This window comes from Pogona vitticeps, chromosome 1, assembly GCF_051106095.1.
Source record: "Pogona vitticeps strain Pit_001003342236 chromosome 1, PviZW2.1, whole genome shotgun sequence".
Taxonomy (NCBI): Eukaryota; Metazoa; Chordata; class Lepidosauria; order Squamata; family Agamidae; genus Pogona; species Pogona vitticeps.
In genome coordinates, this window is record NC_135783.1 from 22,190,976 (window position 1) to 22,215,669 (window position 24,694).

Consider the following 24,694-nt stretch of genomic DNA (forward strand, 5'->3'; position numbering starts at 1 on the left):
CCAAAGCATTTCTGTTTCTAGAAAGTCCCTGAAGCAGTGACTCTGTTTTAGATCAAAGCCCCATGGTTTTTATTTTGGTTTCCATATAGCCCCCAAAGCATGGTGTTTTTTAAAACTGGAAATAAATTTCTCTCTGCACCCAGTTGTGATTTTTTCCTCTCCAAATTTGGACCACCATGGATCCTGCTAGGAAATTGCCGCCCCCCCCCCCCCCGGACTCTACAGCTTGCTCATTCTTGGTATAATATTTTGCTATCTTCAGAGCTTCAAAAAGTTACTTTTTTGGACACCAGCTTCCAGAATTCCCCAGCCAACTCATACTGTAGTAAAAATAAAAGGGTACATTTCCCAACTTCAGCTGTTTTGTAGGTCATGGTTCTCCTTACAGTTAATGACATAACATGCAGAAAGTATTTAAGCTATTTATTTAAGCTGTTTTTTTAATGGCCGAAACAAAGAAGGTCATTGGCAAATAATACCAAATTGAGAATGCAAATATAACAAATATAAGCCTTCATTATATAGTGTTAAGATGTAGGAAAGGGGCTTTTTTTGGCTGTTCTTATTTCTGTGTGTCTCTCCCCCCCCCCCAGCTTAAATGTCTCTATTTAAATAGACAACAGAAACATTTCCCCACCCAGTCTGCTAAGACACAATGTTCTCTCTTTTGTCTGGGAAACAGCTTTCTTAACTTGCCTTTCACTTCACCTTATTAAAAAACAAAGGAAAAAGTGTGTCCTTTGACTTCTCCAAGCAGTTACTTTCATAACTATCCCAAGAATGTAAACAAGTTTAGAAACTCCGCCCTGTTCATGGATAAAACATGAGCTTTCCCTGGGACAGGCCAACTGCGGCATTCATTTGCGGGTTTGCCATTCACCAGGCAATGCTCAAAAATCATTACGGTTATGTGAAAGATTTCAGCAAATAACCCATACTTTGTCCATCTCATGAGAAGAGAGGAGTCCCTGGAAAAGACCTTAATGTTGCGAAAGTGTGAAGGCAAGAGGAGAAGGGGACGACAGAGGATGAGATGGTTGGACAGTGTCAACCAACATGAATCTGACCCAACTCTGGGAGGCAGTGGAAGATAGGAGGGCCTGGCGTGCTCTGGTCCATGGGGTCACGAAGAGTCGGACACGACTAAATGACTAAACGAACGACAGCTAAAGTCACATTAGAGATGAAGTTTAGGTAGCCTTTTTGAATCTGACGTATCAGGCTCACAAACCAAGTCTGTGTTTAGCTTTCAAACACAATCAAAACAAGTTAATTTGCAAAGTAAGTGAAATGAGAAAATCCTGTTGTGACAATCACATGCTTTCAGGAGGCAAGGATTTCCCCCTTTCAGCAATGCACAGGTTGGCCTTCAGTCTCACACTCCTTTGAACAAGGGAACAAGCTAGAATACAGAAACTACGGTCATACGTGGAAATCACCGTCTTCATTTGGAAATTCATGTTGAGCTAAGCCAAATCCCTTCTGAATTTTGATTTGGCTATTACTGAAATTTGCAGCCACATCAACCAGTTATCCCAGTTCCCCAGTGTATTATTGATCACTGCAAAAGTGGAGAAGACTATTGGCAGGAAGGGTCACAGAAGGTTCTTCTTAATTGATCTGGAACCTCCTATGCTGTTTCCTGATTGCACATAAACAGGGTTTCTGTTCCTTAGCAGGTAAGGTAATAATGTCTGTTGGATAAAAGCAACATTTTAAAACGGTCAACGCAAAAATACCATCCATGATGACTTATCTCATTTTCTTTAGATTCTGAATCATATATCATGGATATATTAGCTCTGCAGGATCAATGCACAAAGCATTGCTGGACAAAGTGTTTAGAGTCTCATTGTATGGATTATCACTGGAAACAACAGACTGACAAAAGAAAGGGAACACATCTGAAGTTTCTTAAGAATCTTAAGCAAAACCTGAATTGCTATCCTAAAATACAGATGTACAATTGAAATAAAAAGCCCAGATATTGTGTTACTTGCATGGTTCAGTTCACAAAGTAGTCTTTAGGTTACATGAATTACAGCACAATATGTGTTTTTTTAGTATAACAATATAACTTTAACCTAAACTAAGGGACTACAATTAATCACCTTAGACACATTACCAAGAACCATTCTGTCTCAGCTTTTTCCCACAGATGGATCATTTCAGGCTAGATGTATCAACAAAGAATATATACATATCAATGGTGTCACCTGATGAAATGTTTCCAAATTCAAGTACCACGGGCCCTGTTTAGTGGTTGATAGCATCTGAAATAGGGTATCCAATCAGAATAAAGGTGCAACTACATGGTGATTTATCCTGTGGTTTGGTCCGCTCTGGGGACAGACTGGTTTGCTCCTTATCCTTCCAAACACATGATGTAAATGGTAGTGCAAAGCAGTCCAGTTCCTCAGCATGTTCTTACTCACACCTTTTTAGCTACTCTTTTTTAAGGTGCAGGCAAGATTGCTCCATTTTGGTTCCATTCCAGCATGTGTAATCGCTGGGATCAAACCAAAGTGGATGGCTTGCTGATTTCAGTTTCCTATCTGCTTGCAGTTTCCCCAAATAATTGAGTGGTTTAAGCAGACTGCTTAACCACTTGATGATATTGAGAAATTAAAAACTTCTATGTGGAAAGGCAGAGGAAGAAAGCATTATATTTAAAAAAGACTAGTTAGGACAATTTTTTAAAAAAGCCTAGTTAGCTGACGTGCTATACCTTTTAGGGGGAAAATTGAAAATTTTAAGTTTCCTCTGGGAAGGAAGAGGACACAGGAAAGGGCAAGGAGGATTTCTTTTATTTCTTTTTTGTTTCATCTTTAAAGTAGACCACATAGAGTTGCATGAGGTGCATATGCCATGTGGATGCAAAGATGGCATACTGTGCCTCTATGCATGCTTAGACTATCCTATTTACCCTGATCTAGCCCACTCCAGTTTACATGTCTAGCAAAGCCCTAAAATTGTCAAAAAGAGAATGTAGAAAATTTCCTTTTATTACAACTCTTAGTCATGAAGGCAATTTTGCAAAGTGATGCTTTCAATATCTAGAGAAGTTGTGTTCTCTAAGTCCCCCAGATCAAATCATATATGCATGATTGGGCTATGCACCGCACCCAAATGAGTGTAAATGCAAACTGTGATTTAAGAAATGTAATCAGATTAATTTATCATCTGATGTTAAAATTATTTGGTCAAGTGTTGTCTGTTCTTTACAGAAATCATACCTTTTTAAATCTCTTTCATAGCAAGATTGTAATTGCATTACGGGCCACCAAGATGAGTGTAATCCCTGGATATCAGATCTTTTTTCGGTTTTAGTCTCTTATCTATATCTAACATACAGTATCTGTATATATTAAGATTTTCTAAAAGTTCAGAAGATTGGGATGTACAAATGCTTTTATAGGTGAAACCCATCCCGGTATTTTTGTGTACATTTTCATTTTTATATTTTCCCAGATTATGTACAAGGAATTTCTAATATAGTCGTGCCTTGCTTGTCGAGGATAATCCGTTCCAGCGAAATCCTCGTCAAGTGAAATAAAAAAGCCCATTGAAATGCATTGAAAACCGGTTCAATGCGTTCCAATGGGTGAAATACCTCAGCGTCCAGCAAAGATCCTCCATAGGGCAGCCATTTTCTGATGCCTGTCCAGCAAAAAATCCATCCTAAAGCACAGCAGGGAGCCATTTTACACAGTGGGCTGCCATTTTGGAACCTGACGATCAGCGGTTTTGATCGTCATAATGCAAAGAATCTATTCCCAAAGCAGGGAACCGATCGTCGGGAAGCAAATTTTGCCCATTAAAACATCATTTTGCAATCGCAAAAACCTTATTGTCAAGCAGATTCATCGTTTAACGAGGTAATCTTTAAGTGAGGCACCACTGTATAAGGGTACCTGTGGGTTTTGGCTTCCTGGTACCATAAAAAGGCATGCCAACTCAACTGTAAATCATGCCCATCTAAATATAAAAGTATTTTGTTTCTCAGACTAATTCATTGTTTCAGCCATATTAGGATAAATGATTGAAAATATAAGGTCCAATCTGGTAAACCAAAGCCTACTTTTTCCTTGGATTCTTACAACATTTTCAATTTAATTCTGGCTTTCTTACCTTGCCAGATAAATTTTAATATCATCTTGTTTAGGTCATCAAAATATTTCTTCTCTATTTCACTGGCACTGTTTGAAATAGGAATAGTAGTTCTGGCAGGATGTTCATTTTAATTGTTGCAATCCTTCCTAATACTGATAGTTGTAAATTTTTTCTATTTTTCTACGTCCATTTTTATTTGATTAAATAGTTTTATATAATTGTCTTTTTTATAGTTACACATCTAGCAGTTAGATATATTCCTAGCTATTTAGCTTTCTTTGCTATTTGTAGGTCTGATCTCTCTGAAAGTTGACTTTTTTGTTTGGCTGTTGGATTTTTTATGACTTTAGTTTTTTCTTTATTTATCTTCAATCCTGCTACTTCTCCAAATTCATCAATTTCAACATTGTTTCTAGTGGATCTTCCAAAATGAATACCAAGTCATCTGCGAATGCTTGTAATTTGTAATTCTCATCCTTTATTTTGGTGCCTTTAATTTCTGGATCACTCCTCATGTTCGTGTTTAATACTTCCAGGGTTAATATGAGTAATAATGGAGAGAGCAGACATCCCTGTCTACTACCTTTTTTATATTAATATTTTCTGTCAATTCACCATTTACCATTACTTTGGCTGTTTGTTCCTTATAGATTGTCTCAATTGCATTTATAAAATTTTTGCCAAAATCCATAACTTTTATTTGTTGCATCATAAATTATGGTATTGACCAGATAGGCGGGGTACAAATAGAATGAATGAATGAATGAATGAATGAATGAATGAATGAATGAATAGCCAAATCATATTATATAATGCTTTTTGGGAAATATCAGTGCTATTTGTTTCTCTGTATGCACCCTCATAATATTCTAATACGTCTAAGATTATTCTTAGGTTGTACCTTAATTGTTTTTTAGGAGAAACCCATTTTGGTCTGAATGAATAGACTCTGTCAGAAACTTTTTCAATCTTTCTGCTATAATTACTGCAAAGATTTTATAGTCCACGTTCAATAATGATATTGGTCTAAAAAAAATTTATGTGTAGAGTCCGTATCTTCTTTTGGTATTAAAGTAGTATTTGCTTCTAGCCAGGTCTTGGGTATTCTAGCTTTTAATAAAACTTCGTTGCAGACCTCTTTCATTGGTTAATATATCTTGAAAAGATTTATAAAATTCTGCTGGCAATCTATCAGGTCCTTGGGTCTTACCATTTTTTTCTCTTTTTAATGGCTTCTGTTACTTCTATCATTGTTATTTTTTCATTTAGGAGACTTTTTGTACTTTCTGGTACTTTAGGAAGATTCACTTTTTCAATATATTGTATTGTTTTTCTTCAGGGAAATTTCTTGGGTATCATACAGATTCGCATAGTATTCTTTAATTTTTTCCCTCTTTCTGATATTGTAGGACTCCCTTTTCATCTTTTAGTTTCTTTAATCTTTTTTGTTTTTCTTTTTTCAGTCTTTAAGATAGCCATCTTCCAGGTTTGTTGGCATTCTTGAAGAAGTTTTGTTTGGCCCTTTTAATTTGCTGGGTGAATTTTTCTGATTCTAATAAGTTTAATTTGTGTTTTATTATCTCCACCTGGACACTGAAGGGTTACTTTTGGCTACTAGTTACAGTGGATATATACCACTGTATACCAGCCTACCAAGATTAGAAGCATCATGCCTCTCCAAACCAGTCACTATGGAACAAGTGGACTTCCCATGGGTATCTGGTTGCCACTATGGTGGACTACAGATAGGCCATTTTTCTGGCCCATTAGGCTTCTTAAGTTTTTAGGTTAATCAATAAAGACATATATTTGAGTGTCCAAATCTAGTTGGGGTCTTAAGCTGTAGTGGGAATCACTATGACCCTGACTAAGAGGCAAATTCCCCACCATGCTCCTCATACCATAAATGGGGGTCTTGCAGTTTTATGCCCACAGAAGAGTAATGCAAAATGAAAGGAAACTATATATTTTGCTTGTTGAAACCTGAGGCTTCTGTTTTGCAGGCTTCCATTTTCTTTGGTAATTTCCCATTTCAATTGTGTGATAAATTGGTTGTAGGTTTTTTTGGGCTGTTTGGTCGTGTTCTGGAAACAGCCTGAAAAACCTACAACAACCATTGGATCCCGGTCGTGAAAGCTTTTGAGAGTACAGTGCATTGTGTGATAAATCTTTGGCAAAACATCCCATTCTGACAGCTGAACACATTTCCAATTCACTACAATAAATGAATCAGGTGTGAGAGACACTGCTGCTCACCAGAAGCAGTTTCCTACTCCACAAACTTTGTAGGAGACAAAGACTAGGAAATGATACAAAAGAGGGCAGGGATCCATTTCCTAATTTTAGTTTATAGAAAAGGATCACTGAGTTTTACATATAGGAATCTTAAGCAGAGATCAGGTGACTAGCCCTGAAGGCTTTACCATTTGCACTGCATTGTATTAAAGAAAGATTTCCTTTCATACATTGTTTTGCAGACAGAGGAACCTGGCAGTAGTACAAAGCTGTTACTTAGCAACATACATAGAGGTGTCAGATTAATAAAAGTTCTCTGTTGTAAACTAGTTCATGGAAATGATTGAGTTGTTCAGATAGTACTAGTAATGCTGCTCCTTCATGACAGAATTAAGTATATTAACCATAGTTTAAGTCTGCCACATCATTTGCTGTTTCAACTATGACACCCTGCAAATGACCGAAAAAGCCAGCCTCCTTTTCACATTTCTGGTCTGTTCCTCTTATGCCTCTTTTCAGGACAGGCAGTAGGGAAAAATCAGAATTATCTTGGCCTTACAGAAGATGATCAGGTCCGTGATCAGGCCCGAGCTACTACTCCTAGCCTTCACCTTAAACTGAATGCTTTCCCTTCTAATTTGATGTCTCCAGACAGGTCAGCTTTTGTCCCTTTCAGTAGATGGGTAAATGTAGTGATCAGCGTGTTTTTTGTTGTGGGTGTATATCTCCCTATTATCACAACAATAGACTCACAACAAAAAACACACTGATCACTACAATTACCCATCTACTGAAAGGGACAAAAGCTGATCCCCCAGCTATAAATACTCAGCTATCCTAACAAACTGCACCAGAGCACAGAGTTCTGACTCCTGTCCTCTGAAGATGCCAGCTACAGAGACTGGTGAAATATTAGGAAAGAACAGCCTTCAGAACACAGCAAAAAAGCCCCCAAAAAACCACAACAACCATTTCCAAACTCTGTTTGGGATTGGGTAAAACTCCCATCTGAACCTCTGGAAAGCTGCTAGTTAAACAGACTGAAAAAACCACAACAACCATCAGATCCCGGCCGTGAAACCCTTCGAGAATACAGAGTTTGGAAAAATCAATAAATTAATTGTATCCCATCAAGTAAAAGTTAATTGATTAGTTTATTTGTTATGCTTTTAAATGGTTAAACATCAGACTATTACCCAGGACACAGAAAACTGATTTAACAAGTTAATGCAACCAAACATTAAGACATTTGTTAAAACATGTGGTTTGCTATCTTAACAATAAGAATTACAAACTGTCAATTCTCTACCTCAAAATTTTAACCAGTTAAATAACAAATCTATTTTTAATTATGTTTCCCCCAGTCTCTAGTCCCACCCAGGGATACGAGGGTTTGAATCTGGGAGATATATTTTTAACGTGGAAAAAACTGACTATACAATTTTCCTATTGTCCCACATCAAATCTGGCAATACTGACAAAATAAGCAGTACAAATAAACCCAACAGCTTGCAGCCAGACAGACATTGTGCGACTTAAACTTGCTTTCTCTGGTACCTGTAAGTACCAGCCATATCTTTGATTACACAGGAAGACCACTCTCTCCTTCCTGGGTGGGGTCTTTTCATTGCCCAGCTGAATCCTGAACTGTTGAATTAGTGCCTTAATTTCTTTCAAGTTTCATGCTCAGGAAGTGAACAGGGCAGCAATTAGAGTTTAAGCCATCCTACAGCCGCAGCTGCTGTTTTCAAAGTGGCATTTCCTAAGGAAGCACATGGGCAGCTGCCAGGAAGAGCCGTGAACTCCTCCCTTGGCCATTACTGCAGAATTTTTGTGTGAGTCTGGATTGTCTCCTGAGCCACACTTCCTGTTGGTGCTACAGGGAGCTGCAATGTGAACAACTCCAAAACTACTTGCACAGATTGCCAAAAGGAGTATACAAAATGGGGCAGTAGAATGCCATATGACCTCCTTCGTTTGAATACACATGATCCACTGGCAATCTAGACAACAATCACTTGCGTCTCAACATGGTCCACTCTACCCACCAGAGTAGGGCAGGGCAGAGCTCAAAATGGTCTGACCTGCTCCTGCCAATTTCCTACTGCCCTGGTTTCACAAGCAAATCCAAAGCAGGCAGGCAGGCAGGAAGGAAGAACTGCTTGATAACTCAGAGGTTTATGTCTCCAGCTGCAGAACCAGAGTTTGGGAGTTTGATTCCCCACTGTGCCTCCTTGACAGGGGCTGGACTTGATGATCCATAGGGTCCATTCCAGCTCTGCAGTTCAAAGATTATTTAAAAAGGCACCTTTAAAGCAAGAAAAGGACACTTTTGAAGGTGTCAATAACATGTGCAATAAAGAATTAATTCACACGCCATTCTCTATTTTAAAACCTGTTTTGAAATGTTGTAATCAAGTAATTAAGTTTGAAGGGCACTGAAGCTTCATCGGTATATTTATTTATTTATTTACAATATTTTTTTTAAGCCATGCCATTACCAATGGTCTCTGAGTGGCGTACAACAATATTAAAAATTTAGAAACAATTAAAACCTTTATAATAATATCCTATATTAAAATAGTCAAAACACAGTTATATGTGGATACCTGTGTTTTACTTGGGAAAGTATGCTTGCTGGCTACGACTGAGAATGTAATTAATAATATTAATACAACCAATTAAGATATTTTCATTTCTAAATGTCAGGAGAAATAAATAAATTTCTCTTTGTGTAACATTTATTATTTACACGTAACAAACAAACTCATTTTCAAACATACCATTCCAAGCTCTGAGTTTCAACTGATGTAACAGACTTGACTTCCTCCCATGAAGCTCCTTCTATGGACTGGTATACAGTGGTGCCTCGCATAATGAGTGCACCGTTTAACGATGAATCCGCATAGGGATCCATTTTTTGGGATCGCTAATGCGATCGCATTGCGATGTTTTAAGTGCCAAAACATCGCATTGCGATGATCAGTAAGCGTTTCGCTTACCGATCTTCGCATTACGATGTTTTTTTAAACAGCTGATCGGCAGTTCCAAAATGGCCGCCGGGTGCCTAAAATGGCTGCCCACAGCGTTTTTGCGCCTTGCCCTCACTTACCAAGGGCGCAAAAATGGCGGCTGGATGGGGAATCTTCGCTCAACGGTGAGTTTCCCCCCGATAGGAACGCATTAAACAGAGTTTAATGCGTTCCTATGGGGTTGTCCATTTCGTTTTACGATGTTTCCGGATAGTGACGATTAATCCGAAACGGATTAATCTCGCTATGCGGGGCACCACTGTATTTTGTGGGAATAATCTCAACATAATTCTAAACTACAATTCCGAGTTCTTTGTGGGAAGTCATGAGGGATACCAGTGGTGTAAAATCAATACAGTGGTGCCTCGCTTAACGAGCGCACCGTTTAATGACGAATCCGCATAGCGATGCGTTTTTTGCGATCGCTAATGTGATCGCATTGCGATGTTTCGCTTACTGATCTTCACATTGCGATGTTTTCAGAACAGCTGATCGGCGGTTCCAAAATGGCTGCTGGGTGCAGAAAATGGCTGCCCGCAGCGTTTTTGCGCCCTGCCCTCGCTTACCGGGCGTCGAAAATGGCGGCCGGATGGAGGATTCCTCACATAGCGGTGAGTTTTTCCACAATAGGAATGCATTAAACGGAGTTTAATGTGTTCCTATGGGTTTCCCCCACCCGTATAGCGACGAATCCGGATAGCGACGTTAATCCTGGAACGGATTAACGTCGCTATGCGGTGCACGAATGTATATGTTTGTAGTGGCGTTATGTCATAACAGAAGCCAAGAACTTTGTCTCTTCTGTCTCTCTCCAGGGAAGAGGAAGTGGTACCAAAAAAGGCAATGCAGAGCACAAAAGTGAGCAGAGCTTGGAAAATTTACCTTTTGAGAGTAGAACTCATAGAACCATATCCAACTACCAGGGCTCTGTTGGCTGTGTGATTCTGAGATTTGTAGTCCATTCCCATCCCTGCAACCAAGAGTGGCCACACATTACCTGGAAGTCCATATATACTTTACTTTATTTGGACTTCCAGATAATATGGAAATCATGGGCAGGTTTCCTTTCACTATTTAAAGGGACCTGCTCAACATGTACAGTACTCAGATTGGTTGTCAACTTTCCAAAACGTCAATAGCGCACACGCACACACACACACACACACACACACACACACACACACACACACACACACACACACACACACACACACACACACACACACACACACACACACATGTACTATCTTAATTGAATAGGTTGCTGTTATCCTTTTTTGAGTTCTTGGTGAGCAAATCCAGCCAGAACACCGGATAGGTTTATACTGCTAGTCAGCTTAAGTGTTAAAAAAATAATAAAGGGGCTGCGCTTGAAACAACAGAGCTTCAGTTAGCTAAACAGGCTTTCTTTAATAATTTTCCAAGGGCAGCTACCGGGGGGGGGGGGGGAATCTTACAATGCAGCGTATGGGCAAGTATTTCCAAAATCAGGTCAGCAATCTAGACATAACAACAGAGGCTTCTGTCTAGGAGACAATGGTAACCCTCAACATTAATGCAGCTTTATCGTCCTGCTTGTTCTTCACCCTCATGCTAAACTCACATAAACTGTTTTGGTCCTGAGGTACTGCTAGCAAATAACGAGGCAACTGGATAAATAAGTATGTAGGTATAAATAATGAAGTATAAATAAACAGAATAAATAAATAACTACATCATAATACAAACAGGGATATTTTGATGGTTCCCCCCCCCAAAAAAAAACCCAGCCCTTCAAACCCTTCCCCTACTCTAGCCATAAAACAAGCAAAACCCATATTTAAAGCAACAAAAGCAGTGAAAAGAGGGAAGGGAAGATTTGCAAGCCCAAAAGCTGGCTAAATAAGAATATGTCTATAAATTGCCTAGAACTGTACATTAAGGTAACTTGACATGTCTCTGAATAGGAGGGGATTTCAGAATGTAGATGCCACTTTTCACTAATTGAATAACTCTCTCATTTGGATATCATAATTGTTAGCATATTTATCTGACCTAGTCAGAGTTTAGAAAAGACTACAACTCTGAATCACAGCTCCTAGACTCGCACAATGGTCGTATTGGCCAGGGAATTCTGGGAATTCCTTCTCTTCTTCTAATTTTTCCAAACATTGGGGCTGGAAACATTTACTACTTACGTAGCCCAAGGCATTTCAATTACTATTTTATTTTTAAGCAGGTAATTTTACAAGTATCAGTCAAAACAGAGGACTATAATTGTATGGCTGGCATCTGAAGATAGCTATAGAGCTATAGGTGCATGAAAAATTCATTCTTTTCGTATTTTAGCGTGAATATATGTCAAAGATACAGATGAACTAGAAGGCAGTTATACAAGAAACTTTGCACTTTCCCAAATTTTGGGGTAGAGTTTGCACATTCAAACACATTTACCCAAAATGCATACAGCACAGAAAGTATGCAGGAAAACGGGAACATATATGCAAATATATATATATGTCATTATGAAATATGTGCATTAAAATGCATATAGTAAAAGAAATGTGCACAAAAATATTATATTTCATGCAGAGTTCCAGAAATATAATTGCAAGCTGATGTGGAAACAATAAAAACTAAATATTGGGGGGGGAGGGGGATAAAGAATGGAATGAACTTGAACATGAGGAATTTGTCCATCTTTTGTTGTTGTTATATAGTCGTTAAGTCATGTCCGACTCTTCATGACCCCATGGACCAGAGCACGCCAGACCCTCCTGTCTTCCACTGCCTCCCGGAGTTGGGTCAAATTCACGTTGGTAACTTCGACGACACTGTCCAACCATCTCATCCTCTGTCCTCCCCTTCTCCTCTTGCCTTCACACTTTCCAGGGAGTTTTCTCTTCTCATGAGATATTATTTATTTATTTATTTATTTAATTTGTTCGATTTATATCCCACCCATCTGGTATATTCTACCACTCTGGGCAGCTTACAGAATATCAAAAACAATTAAAAAAACATAAAAACATTAGCATACAACAATAACAAATAGTGCAGGAATAAATAAATAATAAATAGCAAAGCAAAGAAATCAGTCGTTGACAGGAGGGAAGGCCTGGATGTACATCCATGTTTTCAGTTGGATTTGAAAGTACCCAGCGTTGGGGCCTTGTGAATTTCCGGAGGAAGGTTGTTCCAAAGGCGAGGAGCCACCACCAAAGTATTGAAGCCTCAGCTTCAGGATCTGTCCTTCCAGTGAGCACTCAGGGCTGATTTCCTTGTCCATCTTTAGACAATCCTAAATGGCACTAATATGGCTAAACTGAAAGCTTCAAGCCTGGGCATGACAGATGAGTCAGGAAGTTTTGTATTCCACTGCATGCGAGTTCTCTAAATCTCAAGTTCTTTCCATCAAGAATATGAAGAAATGTAAATCAGTAATTTCTTACCAATAATTAGGCCTCATCTTAAATACAGTGTCCAGTTCTGGAAACTGTACTTTTAAGAAGGATGCCAACAAACTGGAGCAATTTCAGAGGAGGGCAACAAGGATGATCAGGGGACTAGAAACCAAACCCCATGAAGAAAGACTGAAAAAAACTGGGCATGTTTAGCCTTAAGAAAAGACTGAGGAAAGATATGATAGCACTTTTCAAACATTTGAAAGGTAGTCATATAGAGAAGGGTCAGGATCTCTTCTCAATCAGCCCTGATTGCAGAGCATATAATAATGGGCTCAAGCTACAAGAAGCCAGATTTAGCCTGAATATCAGGAAAAACCTAACTGTTAGAGCAATACAACAATGGAACCAGTTACCCTGGGAGGTGATGAACACTCCAACACTAGAGGCATTAAAGAGAAATTTGGACAACCATCTCTCAGATCTGCTTTGATTTGGATTCCTGCATTGAACAGTGGGTTGGACCCAATGGCCTTATAAGACCCTTTCAATTCAATTATTCGATAATTCTGTGAATTATAACTGAAATGAAATTCTTCCAACCAAAGATACAGAACTCCTTATTGCCATGAGTTAGTCAGTATTTTTTCATGTTTTCTGGGGGATCATTAGGTGGACATTTTGAAATCACAGCCCATTTGTGTTTTAAATATCTATATCTATATCCACATAACATTTGGACCACACTACACATAATATATCTATAGTCTGCATCTCCTAGCAGATATGCAGTTTCACACTGACATCTGGCAATTATGAACAACTCCCATTAAGGTGCAGAACATGAAATATAGACTTCACAAGTTTCTAATGTGACATACAGCAGAAATATCAGACGATATAAATGCACCTTAAATGGATTACATCCATAGAGTGCAATCTGCATAACAGGTTTAGCTGCTTAGCAACCTACACACAAGACGATTAAGTAAAACAGATTACAAACCCATTGATTAGTCCCAGACAAATAAAAGTGTGACCAGCCAGTCTGGCTAATTTGCACTCTAAATCACAAGTGACACATCTTGCCCCCGAAGCCATTATTAAAAGAAAAATGCAGGTTGCTGTTCATAAAGCAATTACTGGAAAGTTGCTTATAACACAATCTTTCTATATATCATGAGCTGCAGAGATGCTTTCTTTTCTTTCTTTTTTTTCAAAGAAGAAACATAATCATAATCAGAAGCTGGAAATGCTACATTTCTAGATCACAACATCCAAGATCCCTTATGCCATCTTGGGGCTTCTGGGACATGTAGTTCAAGACATTAACTCTGCCAGTTTCCAATGCTTAGCAACAGACTGAGACAAACACACACTTTTCCATTTTTCTAGAGTGCCTACCGTCCTTGTCGTGGGGTATGACACAGAACCTGCTGGATACCAGGCTTAACACTGGCAACTGGCACCCTTTGCCAGTTGTCACACCCCAGCATCCTCACAGAGTCTACGATAGAAGCCCTCATTGGGTTTCTGCCTAGGGAGCAGATACCTCTGAATCAACTGCCTAAAGTCGCTGTTCCGCTGTACTTTCCTGTGGATCTACCTAGAAATGTCAGAAAAGCCATACTGGATTGCACCAAAGGCCTATCTAGTCTGGCATTCCCTTCAGTGTTGCCAAAGAGCTATGTAGTGGAAGGTATCAGCAAGACTTTTTCAACTGCAACTCCTGCAATCCTTCAGTGCAGGGGTCCCCAACCTTTTTAAACCCTGCAGACCGGCTGGGGAAGGTGGGGCATCCCCTTGCGCTCATGCATGAAGGAGTAGGCAAGTGCTTGTGTGGGCACGCAGGCACTCAGGCGCATGCGCAAAACTGCAGTGTGTGCTTCTGCGGGGTCGTGTGCACTTGTGCGCAAACAGCGGCACGGCTGGCGTGTAGGTGCTTCTGCGCATATGCAAAAGAGTGGGCAAGTGGTCGTGTGGGCACTGGCATCTGCGTGCATGCGCAAAGGGGCTGCGTGGGGGTGGGTGGGAGGTCTGTCTCCGCGGCCCCGTCTGGCTCAGGCCATGGACCGGCACCGGACCGTGGTTTGGGGATCTCTGCTTTAGTGAACTTCCTGGGTGAGGACTTCTGGGGGTTGTAGTCCACCTCTCCCCACCTCTGAAACTCTTAATGGAAGCTGGAGAAAAGTTTATAGGAGAAATCAAAGCAATATACTCCAAACAAGAAGCAAGAATCAAAGTGAATGGGATAGCTGACAGAAACAATTCAAATTGAAAAAGGCCCAAGGCAAGGATGCCCGCTGTCCCTTGTACTGTTTATTCTCATGTTGGAAGTCCTGAATCAACAAATAAGAGAAGATAAGAAAATCAAAGGGTTAAAAGTTAAAGGAGAAGATTTCAAAATTCAAGTTTATGCTGATGATCTAGTAATAATCTTAGAAGAACCTATGACGTCAATAGAAACATTAGTAGAGACAATAACTGAATATGGATATATGTCAGGTCTTCAAATAAACAAACAAAAAACAAAAATTCCGATGAAAAGTATGACAAAAGAAGAAAAAGTCTGTTGAAATCAAGATATGTAAAAGATAAAGCTACAGGGTTTCAGAAAGACAAAATAAATTTGGATAAGGGGTTGCTTGATTCAGAGGAAAAATTGATTAAAGGTTTATATAATACTTTAATGGAGCAAAAAATAGAAGATGAAATTGTGAAGGATTGCATGGTAAAGTGGGCTCAAGATATAGGACATAATATAGAATTAAGTGCCTGGTCACAAATTTGGGAACAAAATATTAAAATGACTAAATTGATAAACCTAAAAGAAAATATATACAAAATGTATTATAGACGGTATGTAACACCAGAGGAATTAACAAAAATGTATAAAAATGTTTCTAATAAGTGCTGGAAATGTGAAAAGAATGTAGGGAGCAGCTTCTATCACATGTGGACGTGCAATAGGGCCAAGGACACCAGAAAGCTTCTTATTGAATATATTACCAGCTACACTCAAAAAAAAAAAAAGAAGAAAAAAAGAAAAAGAAAAAAAATAAAAAAGGAAAGAAAAGAAAAAGAAAAAGAAAAAGAAAAGAAAAGAAAAGAAAAAGACCTACTTGACCTTACACCTGATAACGGCAGCTAGAATTGTATATGCCAGTAAGTGGAAGACGACAAAGGTGCTGACAAAGAAGGAATTTATTGAGAAGGTTTTGGAATTAGCAGAAATGGATATTTTGACATACACTAAATGACAGACTGGATAATAATAAATGGGAACCTCTTTATACCTGGATGAAATCTACATCAACTTAAGTAGAATACATTAGATTAATACTATGTTAGAGAGTATAAGATAAGATTAAATGAATGGAACATACTGTAATAAATCACTCTGGATGCAACAGATAGAAAAATTGGAAAAATACAATAAAATATATATTTTTTAAAAATGAAATACCTACTTATATTTATAAATGGCCCTAACTTTTGCATTTATGTAATGCCCTATGTCAGCGTATGCAATTTGGCAGCTCTCGATGCATTTTAAGTTATTAATTCCACAGTTCAACTATGTGCTGTGTGAAGTTTAGGAGTGAGACTAGTCACCTGGCCCAAATAATATTACCACTTTGTTGTTGGGATAGCTGAGCATTCATTATTAAACTGTTCCTGGAAAATATAATTATCAAGGGTCACCTAGGGCACAATCAATAATGTATATTAGAATAATTCCTCCACAACTTCAGTATTTGTTCTCTGTTCTTACCTCTATACAGTACACGGTAACATAGTTTTTATAAACTTGTATTGAGAGTAAACACTGATGACAAGCCATCTTGTGCTGCCTACATTCAAACATGCAAAGCAGACACTCATTGCTTCCTATAAGATCCCGTCTGTATGTGGAATCTCTCACAGAAAACTCCCCAGTTGGATCAATTTTCTCAGAAGAAATACATAAATAAAATAACTTAAAATGCAGCAATAGTTGCCAAATAATATTCTATTTGGAGCTGAAAGGAAACTGTGTAATGATTTTGTTTTTCTTGAGGACCTATCATGATTTAATGGGCCTTCCCAGCAAACAACTGATCATATGCCCAACCTTATAGCAAGAGTAAGTTTGCACATGCACAAGGGGGAGCTTGCCAGAGCAGGGGAATGCACACGTGTCTGCCCTCCTGTTGGTTGTGCAACACAACAGGGTAATGGCCATAGTGCTATTTACTGTCTCAATACATCCTGGGAAGACACTACAGTGGTGCCCTGCATAGCGAGCGCCCTGTTTAACGACGAATCCACATAGTGATTCTGATTTTGCGATCGCAAAAGCTATTGCATTGCGACGTTCTAAACGGGTGAAAATCGCATTGCGATGATCGGTAAGCATTTCGCTTACCGATTTTCGCATTGCGATGTTTTTTAAACAGCTGATCAGCAGTTCCAAAATGGCCGCTGGAAAAATATGGCCACCCACAGCATTTTTGCGTGGTTTCCTCGCATACCGGGTGGCGAAAATGGCGGTTGTATGGAGGATTTCCACATACCAGTGAGTTTTCCCCCCATAGGAACACATTAAATGGGGTTTAATGCGTTCCTATGGGGTTTTTCGTTCCGTATAGCGATGATTCTGGATAGCGACGATTTTCCTGGAACGGATTATCGTTGCTATGCGGGGCACCACTGTACGTTCAAAATATTATGGCAGATGCAACCCAGGCTGCCTGCACCACAGCTGCTAGTACCATTTGCTGGGGCATCAACAACAGCAATCACTATCTCCCAAGTTAATTAATAGGGAATTATATTACTAGTGTTTTAACTATTGCCTGATACATTCAAATTTTTTTTAATTTGTTTAATACTATTTAAAATGCATATTTCAGCTAGTGACACGGTTTTATTGTATTAATTGCATATTATGGTTTTGTATTGCATGACTTGTAATTTTTGCCTTGACGGGTTGTGAACTGCTCAGAGAGTGTTCACACTAATGGGGAGGTATAGACATTGCAACAATGAAGAAATAATAAAGAAATAAAGGTAGCTGTGTACATTCACACATTTCTGGTTCAAATCTTACCCCAATCATGATTGCTCTAGACAATCAAATTCCAGTTTCATTAGTCATAAGGGCCTCATCCTACATAATAACAACCACTTTATGAGACTGTGGTAAAGATGGATGACACCATGCATAGGAGAGCTATGAAGACTGTTCAAGGTCTTTACAAGGCAAAACTTTACAGTTCTGTGCAGCAGAAATCAGCATTGTGATTATGCACGAGAAAGATCTGTGGTTAAGAGAAGCTTCAGACATTGCAGTTGTTTTTTTAATCTCAGGTACAGAAATGGAACTCACATAACTCGGGGGGCACTGAATTGCTTATGTGTTTTTGTGAGTCTATGAAAGATTTTATCTTAAACGGACAAATGACATTGGAAAGACAAACAGAAATGCCCAAAGGTGATTTTTCAGCCCTAATATCAAAACTTCGGAAAGTTGCATTTGGAACACAACTCCTAGAATACCACAGTCCATCGTCCATTCTCTAACAACAGTTTGGAGCACAGGGGTTCATGACTAGAGATAGTGCCCCTGAGTGGATGCCTGCTGGAGGAGGCAGGGCTGCAAAGTGGTTTTGGTCCAAAAATGAACCGGCACGAACCGCTGATTCTACTCATCTCTACTCATGACTAAGCGCGGGGAGAGCACCTTGAAATTTTGGAATGAGACCGCACCACCCTGTTTAGAGCACAACACTCCCCTGCTGTTTCCTGATCCTGGTTTGTTATAAAAAACATAGAGCTGTAACTAGGGCTGGGCAACTGGGTCAGTGTCTCACTATGCCAAGATATAGAGGATACTGAAATCTAGGTTCTTGAGAGTCCCCTGGACTGCAAGGAGAACAAACCTATCAATTCTAAAGGAAATCAACCCTGAGTGCTCACTGGAAGGACAGATCCTGAAGCTGAGGCTCCAATACTTTGGCCATCTCATGAGAAGAGAAGACTCCTTGGAAAAGACCTTGATGTTAGGAAAGTGTGATGGCAAGAGGAAAAGGGGACGATCAAGGATGAGATGGCTGGACAGTGTCTGCGAAGCAACCAACATGAAATTGACACAACTACGGGAAGCAGTGGAAGATAGGAGGGCCTGGCGTGCTCTGGTCCATGGGGTCACGAAGAGTCGGACACGAATAAATGACTAAACAAACGAATGAAATCTAGATGTTCATCTATGGATGAGTGTTAGGAAAATAAACAGCAACACCCCAGACCCTATTTGCTTTCCCTTTCGTTGAAAGCAGAAAATTTTTCCTTTGTGGGGAGTATCGCACTCTGACCCGTCTTTCTCTTGATGGTGGCAGTGCTTCATATTTCAGAATCGGGGACAAAGACAATGCCATTAGTTCCAGTGTCAACTTTTCTAGTTAAAGCTCTGGAGAGATAAGCCAAGGGTCTGCAGGTAACACCATCAAGCTTCTGCCATGGTTAGTTCCCAGTTGTTTTAGGCACTCCCACTTGGAGAAGGAGCCATGCAGCAGTGACTGGGCAGTGTGCATCCAAACTCTCGCTAATTAAAAAATAAACCTAGAATTCAGCCATTAATTCTACAGATCCTTTAACTGTCCTGTTACTTAAAAGCATTTATTAGAATTAATATGTTTACATCGGGTACAGCTTTGCACAATGGCATTTCACCTGTCCAGTATAAAAGTTGCAGGGTTTTTTTTCCTATTTCTGTGTTTATTTATTTGAACAAATTCTTAAATTATTAATTTATTTGTTTAACTTATATGCCGCCCACACTACCAAAAGGTCTCTGGGCGGCTTACAACAATTAAAATACATTAAAAAAAGATAAAACAATTAAAATACAATTAAAATATATACTCTAAACATTGCCATCAGAATAATGTAAATCTTATCCCAGTGCAACGCCTGCTAGTATTTGCATGGAATTATGTAACCATCCAATATTCTTTGGCGTGACAATGTATTTCTTTTTTTATCTGTATCTTTAGTGCCATCTTCTGGTACTTGAGATGAAACACAGGGGGGGAAAACAAGTTACAGTGGAGATGGTGCTAGAGTATTGCTAGTACAGTATTGTGAATAATTAGTGCAAAATGTGCTGCTTATATGCAGCCCCAAGGGTTGTTTACAATTAAATTCTGGATACTCAATTTACTACCCTTGGAAGGATAGAAAGCTAAGTCAACCTTAAACCAGCTACCTGTGAACACTGGGATTGAACTCATGTCATGAACAGAGTCTTGGCCACCGTACTGCAGTTTAACCTCAGTGCACTATGAGGTTAATTTAACTACTGATACTTTTAACATAAAATCTGTTCTGAAAGTAACTAATAAAATCTGTTCTGAAAGTAATCTGTAACTAATTATTTCTTATGCAGTTTGCATAATAAAGAAAATAAATTCAATTTAAGATTTCACACTAAAATTAATATATAATCTTACATCACACACACACATGTATATGTAATTCTGCATTAAAATTAAACACATACCTGTGTAACCTTCCACAAAACACAATATCTTCATGGAAACAAGTATCCAATAATACAGTCAACCCGGTGTCCTCTAGAATCGATACTTTAAATGATCATTCCCATTAGTTCCAATAGGGCTACTCCCAAAATCAATAGTACCCTTTACAGATGAACCACATGTCGGCCCACCAGCCACAAAGCTGTTGTACCGGTGCCACAGCTTCCCAGCCCTACCTCCTCTGATGGGCGCCCACTCAGAGGCATGAATCTTCTCCAACAGCTCTACCAATAACTCAAGAGACATGTATTCTACCAAAGTAGTAGTCCCAAATAATGTGCAAGGCAGAAATGAATTTCCATAAACCCCTGGAAAACTGTAGAATTTGGCAATAACATGTTATAAATAAGGATCTTGGCTTGTTGGGATAATGAGGACATGACAGTATTTTGTTTGCACTTAACCTAATATCTATTAGCAATATTTTTAATTTTTATATCACACATTAAGTTCTACTCATTCCTTTTCTTATTAGTTTTTCCAGGCAAAAATACTGTAGAGAATTTTAAGGCATTTTTTTTTCAAAAGTTAAGTGGTTATGTTATATTTTTAGTATATAGAAAATACTGTATACCAAACCACCACCACCCCCAAAAGCACTGAATTATGCATGACTAACAACTTCCTAAAACTTACTTTAAAAATTGTAATGAGTTTTCCTGGGCATTTTGATTAATTCCATAACAAAGTATTTTTAAAAAGTAATTTATCCATGTTCTTTAAACTACCTGTTTTTTCAGGGTTCACAAATTTTCCCCTGACAATCTCTAAAACATTAATCAAAGAGGTGCAGATCATGTCATTCTCTGCAAGAATGTTCAAACATCAAATTCCTCAAACAATCCTACCTGGCTCTTCTTAAACTCTCATCTGGTTTAAACAGGCTCTTCTTGCTTTCGTCTGTTTTTAAATGCTTCATGACAGGTGTGGGTAACATCTAACCACTGAGCTATGTTGAGATTAAAGCATGGCTAATAGCCAGTGACAATGGCAATTACAGTGCAGCAACATCTGGGGGGAAATCACAAGTCCCCCCATCTTGCCTCGGCATTTAATTTTCTTCTCTTTTGTGGAAAGAAATAAAAATAAAGGTTCCCCTTGACAATTTGTCCAGTCGTGTCTGACTCTAGGGGGTGGTGCTCATCTCTGTTTCCAACCCATAAAGCTAGTGTTTGTCCGAAGACAATCTTCCGTGGTCACGTGGCCAGCACGACAAGACACGGAATGCCGTTACCTTCCCACTGTGGTGCTACCTATTTATCTACTTGCATTTTGAATGCTTTCGAACCGCTAAGTTGGCGGGAGCTGGGACAAGCGATGGGGGCTCATTCCGACGCGTGGATTTGATCTTACGACTGCAGGTCTTCTGACCTTGCAGCACAGAGGCTTCTGCGATTTAACCCGCAGCACCACCACGTCCCTGAAAGAAATAACCTTTGTCAAATTCAGTGTTCTACAGTTATGCTGAAGAAATGCTGTTATTTTCCTCAGATGACTAGGATCAGCCTGTGGGATTTACATTTGTTGAAGCATGAAAGAAACGTCTTCCACTTTGTGCTGGTCTGACACCTTTCTAGAAGCAATATTCCAAGAACCCACACATAGATCAGATTCTGTCCAGCTTTTGTCCAGCTTGGAGATGGAAACAGTTATTTCATTGAATTATAACTGTCAGGATAACAACTTTGTTAGCATGGTAAAATGCTCCAAATACTTGGAGTCACCAAGTTTGAAAGTAGAAGAGAATATATTGAGTGAACCTACCTTGGTCTGGAAGCAGCAGTACAGCTGGGTCAAGTAGGGATGTTTTCGTGCTAACGCCAAAATCCGTTTTTCAGTCATGGTGCAGTCCACATCATCATCTTGTAGGATAACATCCTTCTTCAAGACTTTCACTGCATATACTTCATCTTTACCTTTCAGTTCAGCAAGCATGACCTAGAGTTAAGGAGAAAGCCTGTTCATGAACATTGAAATGCACACATATTTTACAAACATTATTAGAATTCATGGAGAATTTTTTTACATTCTTGCCATATTTAAAAGCAACTTTCCCCAAAAGATGCCTATTAAATCCACATGAATTCAGGAAGGTCTTGGATCCAGAGGGAGTTCCCAACAGCTACTAGAAATCCCATGTACTTGGAACATCAGAGGCAGCTCCATGTATGCAGTGGGAAGTGTTAGGTCTTTAAAAATATTGTAATTAGCAATTGGTTATGGATAGTACAGGTGGAATTAATTAGGTACTAAGTCACTGCCTAGGTGACTAGTAGAACACAGCCGTGATGGATAAGCTATCTTGACGCCAACCACTAATTTCATTTGTTGAGGGAAATACACCATATTTTTTGCACCATAAGACACACTTTTTCCCCACAAAACAGGGGGGTGGAAAGTCTGTGCGTCTTATGGAGTGAAGAAAACAGATTATATTTTCCTGTTTTCTTCTCCTAAAAAATTGGTGCGTCTTATGGAAAGGTGCGTCTTATGGAGCGAAAAATATGGTAAATTAAGGAACTAGCTAATATGTTCTTTGCAGTTCTTCTTTGACAGTCACGGTTAAGTTCTGTCCGGTCGACTCCTGTGAGCACTGTGTAAGTTTGTATAGTACGTAAATATATTTCTCTGCATGCATTCCTGCTGTCTGTGTGAGACTTACTGTGCTGGAGATTGTGCTCTCAAGTCTTTGTAAGGAGAAAGCTTCTGTTTGACTCTTTAAAGCTAACAGGAAGAAACCTTCATGCATGCAGAAAATGTGTACATGAGTAAAGAATGTCTGGATCAGAGCTATGTTATGTAGTACACTGTTACATTATATGCTATCAAGTCAGAACTGATAGTGAACTTAATAGTGCTTTCATAGTAAGTGAGATGTTTAAGACATAGTTTTACTGACACAAATTCAGATTTTTCAAGGCTGGGCAGAGATTCAAACCCAGGCTTCCAGAGTCCTAGTCCATCACTCTATCCACTATCCCATACAAATCATTCCTAGATTTGCAGGAACCTTGGCTTTGCGAGTAAGCTTTTTTTGCTGGATTTGTTGATTTTTAGCATGCCTCTCTTCGGCTTCAGCTATTGACAGGCCTGGCAAAGTGGCCACTGCCTCTGCCACCAGATCTTGGGTTTCATGAGAGGATGGCAAATGGGCAGCTGTTTAATTTGTTACTATTGTCATTTAATTGCCAAAAATGGGGTAAGGTGCTGGACAGATTTTCTGCCACCAGTGCCAAAAATCACCAAATAGACCTTGGCTTGGGTGAAAAGAGGTGCCATTTGTTTTTTTGTTTGTTTGTTTGTTTTTTGGCTTCAGATAGCAAAATATTTGAGGCATTCTTGATCATAGACAGTCTCGGTTTGTTTCCATTCCAGATTGCAGACAATTGCCATGTGCATCACTAAGAAAATGATCATCCAACAGGTACTATCATCATGGACTTGCAATGCATGGACATCTGAGCGAATGAGCTGTAAGGCTGCCACTTCCATCATCCTTAAAGTCAGCTCTGGAAATCCTCTTTATATTGGAGCAGCAGGAGGCAGAATAAACACTGACTATCAAATTCACATGACTTCTTGAGTCTGAACAGCTGGGAAGTTGAAAAAACAAATTATTTGACTTGCAAAATGAGGTGCTGTGAAGCAGAGCACCTTCAGGAAAAAGAAACATCAAGCTTCCCACAGAACATCTTCTGTAGTCAAGTACAGCAAAAGAACACACCAATTTGTTATGTGCTGTCAGCTTGCCTCCAACTTATGATGACCTTATGAACAAGTGACATCTAAAATGTCCTCTCCTCAACAATCTGCTCAGCTCCTGCTGACTCAAGACTGTGGTTTCCTTTATAGAGTCAATCTGTCTCACATTTTTGGCCTTCCTCTTTTCCTGCTGTCTTCAATTTTCCTACTATTATTGTCTTCTCCACCCATTTCAGTTCAGCATTTCAGACATAATTGATACTGATCATATATGGTCATGGTTCTTCCAGAGCCTAGAAATGTTACTTCGTTGGACTTCATCTGGATTCTGGAAGCTGTAGTACAAGTTCTGAATTCATTATGGTGCATGGATGCCCCCTTGTATTCTCAACTCCTGTTTCCCCGAGTATAAGACCTAATCTGAAAATAAGTCCTAGTATGATTTTTCAGAATGCCCAAAAAATAAGCCATAGTTAAGTGAAACCCTGCCCTCCACCATTGTGCAGCAACCAGAAGATGACATGACCGTATTTGACTAAATGTAGTACATGAAACAAGTAAAACATCCCCCGACAATAAGCCCTAATGCGTTTTTTTGGAGGAAAAATTAATATAAGACCCTGTCCTATCTTTGGAGAAACACGGT

The 24,694-nt window shown here is 39.2% G+C and overlaps 1 protein-coding gene across 2 annotated transcripts in view; it reads right to left on the reverse strand.

Moving 5' to 3' along the window:
* The window catches only part of PRKCE (protein kinase C epsilon), a 385,401-nt gene that overhangs the window by 88,370 nt on the left and 272,337 nt on the right, over positions 1 to 24,694 (reverse strand). For both annotated transcript variants that reach the window (XM_072989347.2, XM_072989353.2), the window contains exon 10: positions 22,111 to 22,284. In XM_072989347.2, the coding sequence (XP_072845448.1) occupies positions 22,111 to 22,284 (174 nt within the window). The remainder of the gene's footprint in view (positions 1 to 22,110; positions 22,285 to 24,694) is intronic.